General features: G+C 44.9%; 1 protein-coding gene across 2 annotated transcripts in view; it reads right to left on the bottom strand.

Moving 5' to 3' along the window:
- ARHGEF9 (Cdc42 guanine nucleotide exchange factor 9) overlaps nt 1-15,303 on the bottom strand; it is a 185,976-nt gene that overhangs the window by 52,619 nt on the left and 118,054 nt on the right. For both annotated transcript variants that reach the window (XM_085230388.1, XM_085230387.1), the window contains exon 5: nt 7,264-7,443. In XM_085230388.1, coding sequence (XP_085086514.1) covers nt 7,264-7,443 — 180 coding nt within the window. The remainder of the gene's footprint in view (nt 1-7,263; nt 7,444-15,303) is intronic.

The raw sequence follows: 15,303 nt of genomic DNA, 5'->3' as shown, positions 1-15,303 counted from the left end.
ACTCAGAGTGTCGTGTTCACCATCTCCAGAGGGCAGATCCTCTCTGCTTCACTGTCCTTACTTGAACCTTGCAGGCAACAGCCAGGTAGAAGAGGCAAACTGGGGGTGACACTATTCCCTCACAGCACCTTACTGAATGTCATCTTTAGCTGATCTAGACAGTGCTGCTAAGGTTCCTATTTTAGCCCAGTCCATAGTCACCTGTGGGCAAGGGAGCCCTGATCAGTGTGATCTAGCCACGTGCAACTCTCCCAACAGTGCTCTCCTGTCCAAAAAGCTCAGTACTCCACTGCTGCAGTAACGGCTGAGATACCATTAGTGGAAGAACGTCCCATGCCTTCCTTAGATATTTTCCAATGTGCACTGATCAGCAGTGCACATTTACCTCCCTCCCTGTAAAATTACATCTATTTTACAAAGGAAACTTCAGACCTCTGTTTTCCTCCCAGCCTCTCCTCACCTGCCCAGTCCTCCCACTCCAGCTGGGTGGCTGCCACCCCTGCTGAGCTCCTGGGGGGCCTTCCACAGGAAGAGATGGGAATGGGAATTCAACCTGGCACCTCTCACTTGGATTTCAAGAAGTCTCTCTGGGCTCCTGCCCTGTCCTCAGCAATTAGGGGGCTGTGGCTCGGAGCAGAAGTGTTGGGATACCAGCTTTAATCACTGTATCCAACACTACCTATCTTTTATGAGAAAAAAAAGCAAAAAGTAACTGCTGTTCTTGAAATCATCAACAACCCTACAATAGTGAATTAGCCTTCAGTGCCTTTTTAACACCTCTGGAATGCAAAAAAGCACAGGCTCTGAAATAATACATTGAACAACAGCCTCCCTCACACCACTGAAAAGGTCCAACATGGCAAAAAGAAAAGAAAGGAATGCTGCCATTAGAACCATTTCAAACTTCTAGATTAGGAATTAATTAAAAGGAGCCAACAAAAAGTGCAGAAAAAAAATTCTTGCATATACTAGTTGCATAACACTAACTCTAAGTGATATTTCAGTTGGAAAGTCCACTCCGCACACGTAGAACAGGCTTATCACAAGGCTTACAGTCATCCCATTTGGAAACTCAACCCTGATTAGGAAGCCATGACCAGTAGTAATTGGCAGAAGCAGATAAAATAGTCAAGAAAAGTCCCTTTTGCCTAAGGATCCAGTTTCAGGAGCCAGGGAGAGTTAATAACTTCATTGCACTAGTTAATATTATGTGATTTATATAAAACCCGTAGAAATGTGATTTATCAATTTGCAGCTGTACCTAAATGGTGCATAAAATCACCAAACAGCACCATTCCAACATAATACGACCTGTAATTACTATATATTTAGACAGCTGAAAGCACACATTGTACACAAGGACACGTTATTTGAATGGGCGCTATGGGCTGACAGTCTCATCATAATCAGAAAGCATGATAAGACAAACATTTATCCAGCCATCAAGATTATTCATCTCCTTCCATTGGAGAGTCACAAGGACAAAACTAGCAGATAATGTCCCATCTTGGATCCTAGCTCACAATTAAGGAATGTGGTAGATTAATGCAGGCAGATCCTTCCAGATAGCTGCTGCCATTCTGCTCACCATTGGCTTTTATAACAAATACCAGTGCAGAGCTTTGCATACGTACAACAGTCAACATGGATCTCACAGTGTCACTCCAGCACCTGGGCACCACAGCCAGGAATGTGCAGGTTATGCTGGGCTCCCTGAGCCCCATGGCTGATGTCTGTCCCTCCCCTGCCTGCTGAAGAGGTGAGGGCCCGGCAGATGCAGGTGCTGGGATGCTCTCGCCCTCCTGGCAGCCCCAGCAAATCCACTTCCAGCTCTTCCTCTTCCTCCCCAAACTCTTCATTGCCAGCCTCAGCAGCTCCCTTTACCCAAGGTAAGAAATGCCCTTCACTCATTGCTGGAAAAGGAGAAAACAAGGGCTCCATAGGAACACCCTCAGACTCTGTATCCATGAAAAAAACTTCTAAGGAAGATGCCTTGTGTTTCCACCCTGTTTTCTGTGCCAGTTCCCACGGGCTAAAGCTCCACCAGGTAGCAAATGTTACTTGGACACACAATGCACGAGGTGTGCTATACTTTACCTTCACAATATTGCATTTCAGCTCTCCTCACTTCCTAAAATCCTAAAGTATTAGTGCATGGAGGAGCTCTGGCAGTTCCTTGCATCAGCCCAGCTCGCAAGGAAGTCATCACTGCACCCAGCAGAGGCTGGGTCTTCCTTCACCACTAACTTGGCAGAGAACAGGGAAGATCTGTGAAGATCTGTGCCCAATTCAAAGAACGGCCTCAAAACAGTATATTTGCACCCAGAAACCAGCTTGTAGGAGGAAGGGCCCAAGTGCCTGAATTTGAACCTCTGGGGATCTGACAGATGCTGAGCTGAGTGGCATTCCCTGTCACGTTAATGACAGTTGCAATTAGCACAGGCAGTGTTTGGATGCTAAAATGCTGCTTGACTTTAAAAAGCCCCACAATTTGTCTGCAGTGCATCCTGTCACTGTAGAGTACTGCTCATGCTGTGCGCGGTACCTCCACCAGAAGCTATTTTTGTGCTGGATTTGCCACAGGAGAATAAAATCTCCTTTAAAAGGCACTGATGCTGCAGCAGACACTGCAGCACACAACGTTTTATTTGTCCAATAGGTGAAAGCCATTCAGTGCCATCCTCTTCTCCCTCATCCCATCTCTCCTTGATGCCACAGCAGTTGGTGCTAAGCACTATGAGAAGACTTGGGTGCAGTCTCCTAAAAAGTGCCTTAAAAGTTTCCACCAATTGATCTAGCACTTCTCATCTATCAACCAAAAGGAAAGTGGGTCAAAGGCAGCTTTTCAGCAGGAAAACCAACCTAAAATTACAACAGCTGGAGACCTAAGCAAAGATGAGTGATAGGAAGGAACACTGCTGCGCTGATCCGTCCCTGTGTGTTCTGCCCTGGAAGGGGCACTGATCAGGGGGAATGTGAACACCACAGCAGGACCATTACCCTTCAGTTCCCAGAACATGGAGCAGTCACTGGTTGCTACAAGACGTTGCAGCAGAGCCTCCCCAGCCCTATGTGCTCTTGAGCTTAGCTTGGCAAATAGAGGGAAGAGTATCACTGCTGAAGTGCAAGCAAGCACATTCCAGTAACTCAGCCTGCCTCTAGGTATCCAACAAAAACAATCCCTTTCTCTGTCCAGGCTGGATGTATTCTGCTGTGCCTATCTCTAGGGAAAGACTTCACAGCAATAAGCATCAGCAATGGTTTGGTTTTACATTTTCTTTCCAGTAGAAATGCATCAGAGTCCGAGCAGGATGCCATCTAGCTGGCTGTGCCTCAGCCATTTTGGAGGTACAGTGCTGGGGTCTGTAATCAAAGCCTCGTTTTGAGACTTTGTTTTATGAAGGAGACCCTAAGGTATGGCGGCTGATAGATCCATGTGCAGTACTCGAGTATTACTGTGCTGAAAATCCCTGTCTACAAATACTAAGCTTATTTTTTTTAAGCTCACATATGGATGCTGGATATGCTGGTATGCAAAAACTCATTTGCACCACATTATGTAAAGCCAGACCAAGACAATACCGTTCATAAAGGAGAGAAAAGAAACAAATAAAATGGCCACTACAAAATCCTGTTTAAAAATCCTCTATTTGTCTTGGTGCACCTCCCCCATTCTCAGACCCTTACAGAGGACAGGGCATTGAGGAACACTACCAGCAAATCACTGGACCAACTTGTGCCCCGTGTCATCCAGTGTACTCATCTGGGAACGTACACTAAAATACAAGGTAGTTCTGCCCAAAACCCAGCTCCTTCTTTGGCCTTAAAGCTAGTTCTGGAGTGCTCATGCACCTCTCTCATGATGTAAGGTTTTCATAATTTTCTCCCTGAATGTATGAAACCATTCACCATTGCTTACTAAATTCCATACCTTCTCCTATGCTTTGATTTTTCTGTTCCCTGAAACACTTTATCATCCAGTTTACCCTTTAAAATTCCTGCACTCCCAAAGCCTTATGGCTTTATGCTATCGTCTTTCCTTCTAGCCAACTCTCTAACTACTAAGAGGATAACTGTAGGCCTTCTGCACAGAGACAATTCCCCTGCATTCCTCAAATGCAGTACTTGTTTACAACCCCCTGTCTCCAAAGCAGGCATGTAAGAGAGGCCAAGGTAATCGGCAGGTTACTGTTTTTCTCTGCACTTACAAATGGGAATTTTTCCTGCTATGAGGTTTTCTGAGTGCCAAATTCTCTGCCAAAGCTTTTCATGTGATCTGGCTGAAAAGCAAGAAGCGTCAGACGTTTCACTGCAAACCATGTTTTCCAGCCCAGGTTTGTATGCAGAAGAGATCCAAACAACTTCAAGAGAAATCTGACTTTGCAGTGATCTTCTGGTGCACCCTCTGTTAGCATCTAAGGGAAACCTGCTGTCCAAAACATACTGAAATTAACCCTGTTTGGTTTTACACCCATTTGGTCTGTCCTGTCACCCCTTACTCAAACTGCTTTTGATTCTCTGCTATGCCACATGTTGTTCTCTTTTCCTCCCCAAATTCAATAAATGGAATATAGAAAAAAGAAATTTTTTTTTTTAAATATGCATGTAAAACTAGAGCCACCCAGTCTAAATTGGGCAGCTTTCTGGTACCTTGTCAAAAAAGCAGAACTCAAAGTACAACGAAGAAAAGATCCAGCCTCCTCATTATGAAAGCGTGATCAGTTCAGTAAGAAATAGACAAGAAGAAAAAAGGTGATGAAAGCAAAATGTAAATGTTTTGGGTTAAATGGTCCTTAACAGGACCCTAAAGGAGCACAAACTGCAATGATCCTGCAAAGAGAAGAGAGGTTCCAGTTGCCTATCCAAAGCCCCAATGGCTTTCCAGGCATCTGGTCCAAGTTACTCTCTCTTTGCAAGTAAAGTGGGAGGAGAGAAAAAGGAATCTGCAAGAATAGAAATGAAGAAGCAAGAAAGCGACCTCTGCCAGCAGGAGAGCAGAACACGGCAGCCCAAATGGCATCTGCTTGCTCAGTGCAGGACAGCCAGCAAGTGGGCTGCCTTGTGGCTGCAACCTAACAAGCACTGCAGGGAGAAGGCAGCTCAGGATTGGAAAGCCAAGTGGTGAATTCTCCCCCCTCCAGCCTTCCTTCGCAGAGCTGTGGACAAACTGTGACAGAACTCTACTTGCATATTTTTTTGAAATGTTAATTATCATTCATGCCAGCAAACCAACACAGCTCCCAACTTTGAGGGCACGGGGTTCGGTCGCAGGGCAGGTGTCTGATCTCAGGCCATGCTGAACGAGCAGCTCACAACCGGGAAACTGATCCACTTCTTGCAGAGTCGAAGGGTTGATTTCATTAGAGTGAGAAAATGGGCAAGAAATTTGCCTGGAAAGGCCATCAGGATCCTAGCTAAGCCCCAGGGTTCATCCCAGGCTGTTTTTCAGACGTTCTGTTCTGTGTTTCATAGTCCCAGATTGATAGACTCCTCTCCTTTGTTTTTACCAACTTTTAAAAACAGTCTCCCAGTGTCTGAAAAGCGTGGGGAGAGATGGGAAGTTCAGCCAGGCCAGATGATCCACGGGCTTGGGACACAGAGTAAATGGGTTTGTTTTGTTAAGTTGTTCCTCCAGTGTTTTTTTGGAAAAGAGTGCAGTGCAAAACAAGGCTGTTATTAAATCTAGCATGAGCACTACGCTTACAACATTGCACAAAAATGGGTATTAAATCTTTTCCCCTGAATCACAAACAAAACATACTGGCAAATGCACTGAGAAGTTAAACTGGCCCAACATATTTCAGTCTCTGAATCAAGCAAAAATAAGGAGACAGATTTGTCTAAGGTAGCCTTCCCAGCTAGCAACACAGATGAGATGTGCTTGTGACACCGGTGAGAATATCTCCCCCGATGAGATTATTGTCTTGATCGCACTTCATACAAATCCATTTACCAAGCTCGTTATTTCCACTGGGTGCAGGGTCAGCCTCACAGTGCCCTATTCAATAAAACACTGAACACTATTTTTTATTCTGGGATCTGTGCTAACATTTTCCACCCAGGGAGCTTAGTTCCTCTTGCTCTCAGCACTGGCCAAACTCAGGAGAGACATCAGAGCAGCGTAACAAGCACAAGGGGAAAACAAAATTGTGCACTGGGGATCAGAAGGATGCAGTAGCACACAAAGATCTGGGCTCCTTCATCAGTGGTCATTGTATGTCACTAGGAAGCATAAGGTCATTATTTTTAAATCCCGTTTTCCTAATCCTAATGGCTGCTTGCTGTATGGTGTGGTATAATTAAATAGGGATCTTGATGATGCAGGATTGCCCAAAAGAGGAAGGATTCGGAGGAGGAGTAAGGTAGGCAGAGAACCAAAGGTAATATGGTGTCTTTTTAAGATGCAGCATTGTCTTCACTGTGTGTTTCAGAAAGAAGTCTTTCCCTTGACCGCTGCAGAGCTGTCAAATTGCCCAGGAGGCTCAAAGCAGAGGGTCATCTTTCAGACAATTTCACATGGCAAAAGAAATCTTCATTTCTGAGCCAGATACCCTAAGCTTCTAAAGGAATTAAATCTCTGATTCTGCCTTTCAAACCCTCGGCAGAATAAGAGGAGAAGAAAGCACACGAGGTCAACGCCGATGTCTTGACCCCACAAGGAAGGCTCCAGAGAGCCCTAATAACATGGCAGAAGCGATGATAGCAAGAAGGGCATCTCCTTGTGCCTTCACTTTCTTTAGACGTACAGAGTAAATAAATAAATAAATAGATAAATAAATTAAATGCTTGAATCCTTTTTATTTGGGAAAGGCTGAGTTGCCATTGGAGACAGCTAGGTACAACAAAACCTGCTTCAGCAAAAAAGCGACAAGCCAAATTGTTCCTGGTCTCCCTCAAAAGAATAAACAGAGCTGGTTACTCTCCTGAGCGCTGGCTGCCTGTAGACCCCAATCCTTTACTTACAGTTAGCATGACACAACTGGTTTTCCAAAAAAGAAATGCTTCACGAGAGAGGCAACAGCGGGTTAAGAGACACAGCAAAGGCATTCCACATCCCAAGAGCACAAAGCAATGCCTGAATCCTCTACTCCACTCCCATGTCTTTCAAAATCATTTTTCTTTCCCGTTTTTCACAGAGAAAACATGCACAGTGGAAATCAGCACCAATGACAACAAATGCAATAAGTAGAACAGTTCATCAACCAACCCGAGCAGCAACAGCAGCAATTCGCTGAAGCAGAAAAAAACAAGAAGGTCACTCACCCTCACGAAGCTGGCGGGAAACCATCCTTCTTCGTCATCAATCTGACCCCACCACCAGTCCTTGTTGGAAGCATCCAGCACCTTGATAACGTCTCCTGCTTTAAACGCCAACTCCCGGTTGGCCATGGTGACGTGATCCCATACTGCCTCAGCACTTACAATAGAACCACCACTGATCAGCTTTGGAAACAGAAAACCAAGAGTCAGTAAGAGCTTGTTTCCCTGACACAAGCACATGCACAGCAGCAGCAGCACAGAAAGAAAGCGCTCAGCCAAAAGAAAACACTTTTCCCCCATTCCAATCCATAACCATTTTGCCTTCACATGAAGTAGTAACAAGATACAGATCAGTCTGCAACCATCTCTCAGACCACTGTTCTGCCCCTAACCATGCCCAACATGCAAGTGGGTATGTGGACGTCCAGCATGTCTGGTCCTATATGCGTGGAAAAAGCAAAACCCCTCTCACCACCACGCTAACTGCAGGCATGGGCATGCACACCTGTTTGGGCCCAAGCCAGCCAGCACAAGGTATAGCTGGGAGGTCCCAAAAGAGGCAGAAAATGGCATCCTGCAAAGGAATTTTAGTTTCAGTGCAAGTTTGTTTGGTTAAAGACGGTCACAGCTCGAGGTTCAGAAGGCAATCCATGCAAAGTCAAGCAAAGCTTTCAAACATATTTAGAAGAACGCTTTTCGTATAACTGTAAGCTTAGTATTCCTCTAATGCTAATGACACACTGACTGTTTTGAAATGTTCCCAGCAGACGAGTAGTGTACAAGAACACCTGCTGACCTGTGGCAGGCCCATCCCTAAGAATCAAGGCCAGCCTGCTGCCCTGGGACCTACTTACTGAGCATGGTCACTTCAGAGCTGGCCAGCAGCGTGGCAATGACCTCGTGAGTCTCACATTCATTTCAAGCCACCCAGGTTCCTACCTAACACCTGCAAGAAGGACTCATGCAAACACTGGCACTCACGCAGCTTCACACAAACCATCCACCTCTGCCCAGGACACCTGCTGCTCCTCACGACGAGTCATTTAGGTTTTAACAGAGTAATAAGTATTTATGCCCCATCCACTGCAAGGATTCAGCATGGAACAGTCAGAGCAACCAAGCACATCTGAATGTTACCCATGTGCTTACTGGTTTGTCAGAGCCATCCCAAGCCATGTTTGTTAATTCTGGTGCCTGAGATGCACTCAGTGAGCACTAGGGCTCACCGCCAGAGTGAAATTTCCACCTACAAAGAGTAAACTCAGCTTTGTAACCATTACAGCCCTTCCAAGACATTAACAGCCACAGATATCTCAATTTAGGCAAGCAATACAAAGCATAAAGGCAATAACCCATTACTACAGTGAGGGTAAGGGGAGAAGCACCGGGAATGTTAGAGAGCACTTAACAGCTCTGCTAGAAGTTTGGCTTACAAAAATGCCCGTTAACAACTACCTGCACAGTAAGGTACCTGCAGTAAACCTTCTGGCACCGCTGCAGCATTCTCAGCATAAATGTGTAAGAGCATTTAAGTCCCTATGGGCAATTCCATCAACAGATTAAAGTACCTAATGTACACTTTCTCTTGAACTGACTTTCCTTTAAGAAATCGAGTTTCTTAGATTTGTGACAATTGCAGTTACAGCTTCAGCTCTTCAGTTATTAGGGCCGGTTTACATAACAAAAGCAGTATCTAAGAAAAGAAACAAGGCTTCTCTATATATTATATTAAGACCTTGCTAAGTACAAACCTTACATGGTCTCTGGATAAGAGAACAGAAAATAAAAGCAGCATGGGTTAGTAACAGGCTCCCTCTCAGAGTCAAGCAGTGGGCATGATGTGTTGAACTTACTGCAGAGGGTACGTAACAGATTGGTGTGGCTTTATCTTACAGTCAGGTGTTTGATACAGGGATGGCTGCAGTCAGGTGGCATAGGACCCTCAGCTCATCCCAGCCCTGGGCAGCTCCCTTCCCTTGGTGTTTCAGTAGCCCTCCAGGCACCCCGGCATTTTGGTTACAATGTTCTTGAATACAGATGATCAGAACTGTAAATACTATTCCCTAAGAGACCTTACCAAGGATGCGTAAAGCAGCATGAAATATTTCCCTTACAGCGTCACAGTGAGACAATGCACCTCTACTTCCTCCCATGGCTGCCACCCACCAGCAGCTCACTGCTATCTGGCACTCATCTAACGAGATGAGGGAGAGGGCCTTCTCTTTATCTAGAAAATCAGGTACCTTATCAAAAAAATAAATCGGGTTGGCCTGACACTCATTCCCTTTGTTAACGCCATTGGGTATTTCAGTCAGTTTTTTACTGATGATGAACCAGGAGCAGAGCTATTATGCAGAAGCTGCATTTCTGCTCTTTCTGCTTCGACTGACGTAGACTTCATACACAGGCAGATCTGAGTACAAGCTGCCACAAAAATGTCACCAAAACCAAGCTTCAGAGGGACTGTGCTTCAGAGCCTCCTAGCCCACTTTGTAGAAGCAAATTTTCAAGCCTGAGGCTCCAAAGCCCAGCTTTGAGGAGCACAGAAGGGCTGGTAGAGAGTACAGAAAAGCAGGGTTGTGTGCTCAGTGTTGCCAGAGGGACATTCAGCTGGTCCTTTCCTCAGCCCAGGAAAGGGATCCACAGGAAGATGGCAGCAAGTCTCACCCTTCCAAAGTACAAAAGCAGCTCAGCCTGCAGTAACAGGACAGTGGTGGGATGGCAGAATTTGGGTGCTGGGTCCACTGAGAAAATGTCAGCACCTGACATTGAAAGGTCCAGCTTTTATTTTGGAAGGCATCTTGCTGCATCTGTGCAGCCGTCCGACTCATTCAGGGCAGGGTTACAAAGACAGAACCTGACGTCTGCAGCAGCAAGGGATGAGAACAAGAGAAAGGTCAGGATAAAATACTGTATGTTTCCTGAGAAAATGCAACATAAGAGCTCTTCAATCCAGAAAGTTCACATCCCTTGGTTTCAAGTCTGAGCCTAAGCACTGTGGTCAGACATCCTCAGCCAAAGACTTTGAATGGAACTTATCTCCCATGCTTTTAGATGTCTACCATTCAGCATCTAAACCAGTCATCAGGACTCCTTTATAATCAACGAAGGAAAAGAGACACATCTGGAGTGTGATTCATCTCCGCTATTTCAGTTACATACCTCCAACTGAGGCGCATCATGCCCTAGAAATGACTATTTCTTTCTGTTTAATTGGGTGATGCAGAAGTTTACATTTCTGACATCTTAACATTCATGCTATAATCTAGCTGTGGCCAAAAAGGGATAAGCAAAGATTGGATTAAATAATGATAATCACCATAGTGATGGCCAAATAGTTAAATCACACTATCAGAGACACCAATTTCCTGATGTGCAAGGGCTTTGTAAATAACATTGTGTTCACGGGCCCATTGGGAAAATCTCAGCCTTGTGAATTTATAATAATGAGGATCTGAATATCCGGAGAAAATATACTGCTTAGAAGGACACGGCGGCAGCCAGAAGAAAGACATTAGCTGATAACAGGCTTACGGGTTTGACAGACATGCAGACATACAGCATGTCCAGGTGAAAGCCCTAGATCCTATGACAATCACCCTGCAGCAATCCCTCAGTTCGATTTTCACTACAGCTTTCCAGAGTACACTGCAAACCTCCAATAAAGAATTCAGGCACAAATCCTTGCTCTGAAGGTGCTTATTTAAAACAGCCTAATACTCATGTACAACAGGTGACTGCTTCATGACAGCAAACAAAGCAATTCAATAACTCCTACGTAACGTCCACATGGATTTTGCTTTCTCTCCTAGTCTGGTTTTGTTTCAGGAACTCTGATATGCTGCACGGCAGATAGGCTCTAGCACAGCAAATGTGGTGTGGTCCAGCATTGCAGAACCTCTGCTGAGCTCACCTGCTGTGTCTTCCATCACCTTGCTAGCTTCCAGAGCCAAGACATGAATTTCTGGCCAATGTCTGCCTGCAGCGAGGCAGCTGACTCTGAAACAGGTTTTAGAGAAATCACCTAATCCTAAGTATTCTCATCTAGTCAGCACTTACTGGTTTCTTAATGGCCAACTTGGAAAAAGAAATCAGGGATTTACTGGTCCCTGTAGACTGAAATAGGCACAAAATAGCAGAAATTCTTTTAGTGGATGATTCAGTTTGAGGCTGGGGAATGCAAACCTCTATTCCTAACTCTTTCAGGGATAAATAACAGCCTACGGCTCCCTAGATTCTGTACTGGCTTTTAAGCATGGAGTTTCTCAAGATCCGGAATTCACCTAAGGAACAGCCCCCCAAAAAACATCCAGAGAAGTCTACCATCAGTCACCATCTTAGAAAATTTTAAATAAGTGCGAAATTTCCAAGATCTCTGGGTATTACGCAGAGGTAATGAATAATCCTAGGGCAGGTATTTCACCATTGGATCATTTTCTAATGCGTTTAATTGAGTTATAAAAGTTAAATAACAAAAACAAAAAAAAATCGACCAAAACCCAGTGTTGTGGGTAGTTCCCATTCAAAACAGTCACGTGAACTATGTACTCCTCTACAGGATCAGGATGGCAGTCCGTGGAGGGGAGATGGAGAAAAGCAGAGACAGAATGCCATTTGTTTAAATTGTCCTTGTACAGACACATCCTGTATACAAACACCATAAAGGCACTCTAAAATAATGACAGCATTTCCTATTGTATTCAACAGGCTCCTTCCATAGTGGCAGCAGCCAAAATACCTTTGAGCAAAAATACACAGAGAGAAAGAGTTCAGGGTCAAGAAATGGATCCTTGGGTAAGCCCAGCAGAATAGGAGACACTTCGCTTCCCACGTTCCCAGCAGAAAGGCACCTTATGCCTCTTTACCCACTCATGTTTTAATTGCATTGCTCCCTCACGTGCAGTAATGCTTACAGCACAGATTGCAGGGCTGTTTCTCATGGGGCTATTTACTGTAATAGCAATGTCATCATCTTAAAGATGTCCCAAGAAACATGTGCGCGGCTGCTGAGCAATCCCCTTGTCCATCTCCACGTTTAAACAACAAGCACTGTGTGTCCGCGTGCCACTGGTTTCCGGGCTGGTTCGGCCCAGTGGGGTGGAGGAACTCACCAACCTACACCCCAGGAGAGGAGGAAGAGGGGAAGGGAATAGGCAGGGAAATGGGCCTACAAACAGAACAGCAATGAGCTAAGGGAGAAAATTAACTTACTAAATATGATAGTGGAATGCAAGATAATACAATATAATATGATATCACTGGAATTGAAGCTAATGAATCAAATGAAATGGGAGAGAGAGCGTCCAAAACCAAAAGCCTTTCTATAATGCTGAAGGTGAGACGAGTAGCAAAAGAAGGGGCAACCTCATGACTCTCAAGCAGTTTGATCTTTCCTTCTGAATGGAAAACGGAAACAGAATAGTGAAAGTCTACTGGGATACGTAGTTCTTCTCTTCTGAGAACAAGGTACCCAGAAATATTGACAGTTCATAGAACTGCAGCATTAACTCATTAACTCCCAGTGCTCAACATGATGTTATGATGTGAAATAATGATTATCAGTAACAAAAACCATAAAATCATGACACTGTGGAAATGTTTTGACGGGCACTACCTGAGCTAAGCAGACCACAGAAACCACAGCGAATGACTTGGTCCCAAATCTCTGCTTTTCACAACTATGGCAGCTTTGCTGTCACAGAGCAGACAGGAAGCACTCAGAAAATGTCACATCAACGCACCAGGTTGTGCTTTTATGCTGTTGTTTTTCTATAATCTCCCAAAAGTCCCCTCATCAGAAGTTACACAAACTGAATAACGCTCAATCGCTGTGGATTAGCCGCACAGCTCACCCACCAAACAAACAGAAGAGAATCTCCTCTTGATTTACATATTCTCTAAAGAGGTGCAATCACATGAAAGTTAAGCGTGAGGCAAAGAACTTTCCTTTCTCTTTCAAGCCCTTTGATGAATTTGACAAACGCCTGGACTGCAGCTGAGAAGCGCTGATTGGAGTGAGAGAGACTCTGCTACCCCCCTGTTGGTTGGAAGCTTTATGTGTATATATAAAGGTGGAGGATCAGCACAGACCGAAAGGCTCATTAGGGCTGGGTTATTACATTCTTTATTGATTTAAATTTTCTTGAAGTGAAAGCGCCTGGCACAAATGAAATCATCTGGTCTCATCTAAGGCGCAGGAGCAGACTCCAGGGTATGCTATTATCCGTGTCATTCCCACTAATTGTAAGAGCCATAACGTAGAGCCACATATCACATCTGGAGAGCTGAGATCGCCTATAAGATCAAGGCAGGAATGAAGAAAAGGGCCATGAAGGAGCTGGAGTTACCCCAGTAAAACTCGGCCCTTGTGGTTTTTAATTGGCTCCGGAGCAGCAGCAAGCCTGTACTCTGGTGGTGCCCGCTGCCATAATTACTTTCCAAACCTTTCTGCATACGGGACACATTAAGCTTCCCCTTGTCTGATGACATATCTTCTGTGTAATTACAAATAGCCACTAACCATGATCTTTTAAATCACAGGAATTATGGGATCAGTTTTGGCGCTCAAAGTTTACATTACCCAGGCAAGCAAAACCTCTCTTCCTATGAACCAGCTCCCAGCACCAGCACAGGCTGTCAGCACGAATCCCGCACTATAGCACGTGGAAAACAAAGGTCTAAAAGCATATGGAGATTTGAAGCTGTGTAAATCCCAGTCTTGTGACCAAAGAAGAGAACTTCTCACGTTCCTAAATGACAGCAGAAATGACCTTAAAGACCTACAGACATATTGAAAATCCTTCCTGCAAGCAGAGGGCCACAGCCGTGCTTTGATTTATGCCCCATTTCATCTTACCCAGCTGACCCTGCACAGCACAACATGGCGAGGGAAGCAGGCAGGGTCTGTTATGAATGTTTGCAGTGTTAATAAACCCAGCCTGGCCCAGCTGCTCACTGCTGCAGCAAACGTGGTGCCGGCTAACATCGCCGTGTTGTGTACAGGCTGCTGCAGGACTAGGGGAAGATTGATACAGTTCCTTCTCATTTATCCAGGGTGTAAAATAATGCAGATAAGCAAAACGGCAGATATTACAAAATATGTATAAATTAGGCTCTGGAAATGTACAGTGAAGAGCAAAGGTGATGCAATTGAGGATGCACAGCACTGAGAGCTCAGCTGTGTGCAGACTGTTCTGAGCATCCCTGTGCTATGGCACAGCTGATCCAGTGCCTCAAAAGCCATTTGGGGATAACCAAGACTTGCCTGGAAGTGCCAGAAATGTCACACCTAGATTCATTCTGCCCCAAAACTCATGCCTTCCTCAAAAAGGGAAGTAGAAAGACTTCTTCCCATGGAGCAGACCGGCTGGCTGCAGGGAAACAGTGTTAATCTGAGCAGCTGAATGGTTTTGCAGGGGGGGAAAGTGAAATTATAACTGCTCTGAGGAAGGCAAAAGCACTTGATGATTTAGAGATTATTTCAAAATGTACATCACCTGTTACTCCAGGGCATGGAAGTTTCCAAAGCAAAAAGAAATTAAAGAGCAAATTACACAAATTGCTCCCAGTGGATTTCATTATTCCACATAACACAGCTCTGCACAATGGCACTTGGGGCTGCTTGTCCCAGATCTGCAGGATCTGCACCTTCAGAGCAGCTGCAGAACTGCAGCAGGCACCCGCATCACAGAGCAGGTGACAAACGCCTAAATCATCCCATACCTATCCAACAGCACACAGCCACCAGCACACAATGCACACAGGCACATACAGTATGAGCACCAAGTGCAGCCATTTCACTTATCTGGAATCAAACATCCATGCTAAAATGAAGTGACAAGATCAGAACTGATGAAAGCGTAAGTAGATACATTGTTGGTCAGTGTCTAAAGATCAGGAAAGGAAATTAACTCAAATTTAAGTCTGCTAATACAAAGCAGAAAAGTCGCTCCTGGATGGCCAAGCATAGGGAGCAAGCAGCAAGAGTCCCTCTGTGACATCAGTCACTGCAATGTGTTTTAAATTATGTCATGTTATCCATAC

The sequence above is a fragment of the Meleagris gallopavo genome, chromosome 9 (assembly GCF_905368555.1).
Source record: "Meleagris gallopavo chromosome 9, MGAL_WU_HG_1.1, whole genome shotgun sequence".
Taxonomy (NCBI): Eukaryota; Metazoa; Chordata; class Aves; order Galliformes; family Phasianidae; genus Meleagris; species Meleagris gallopavo.
This window is presented reverse-complemented; position numbering and strand designations above follow the sequence as displayed.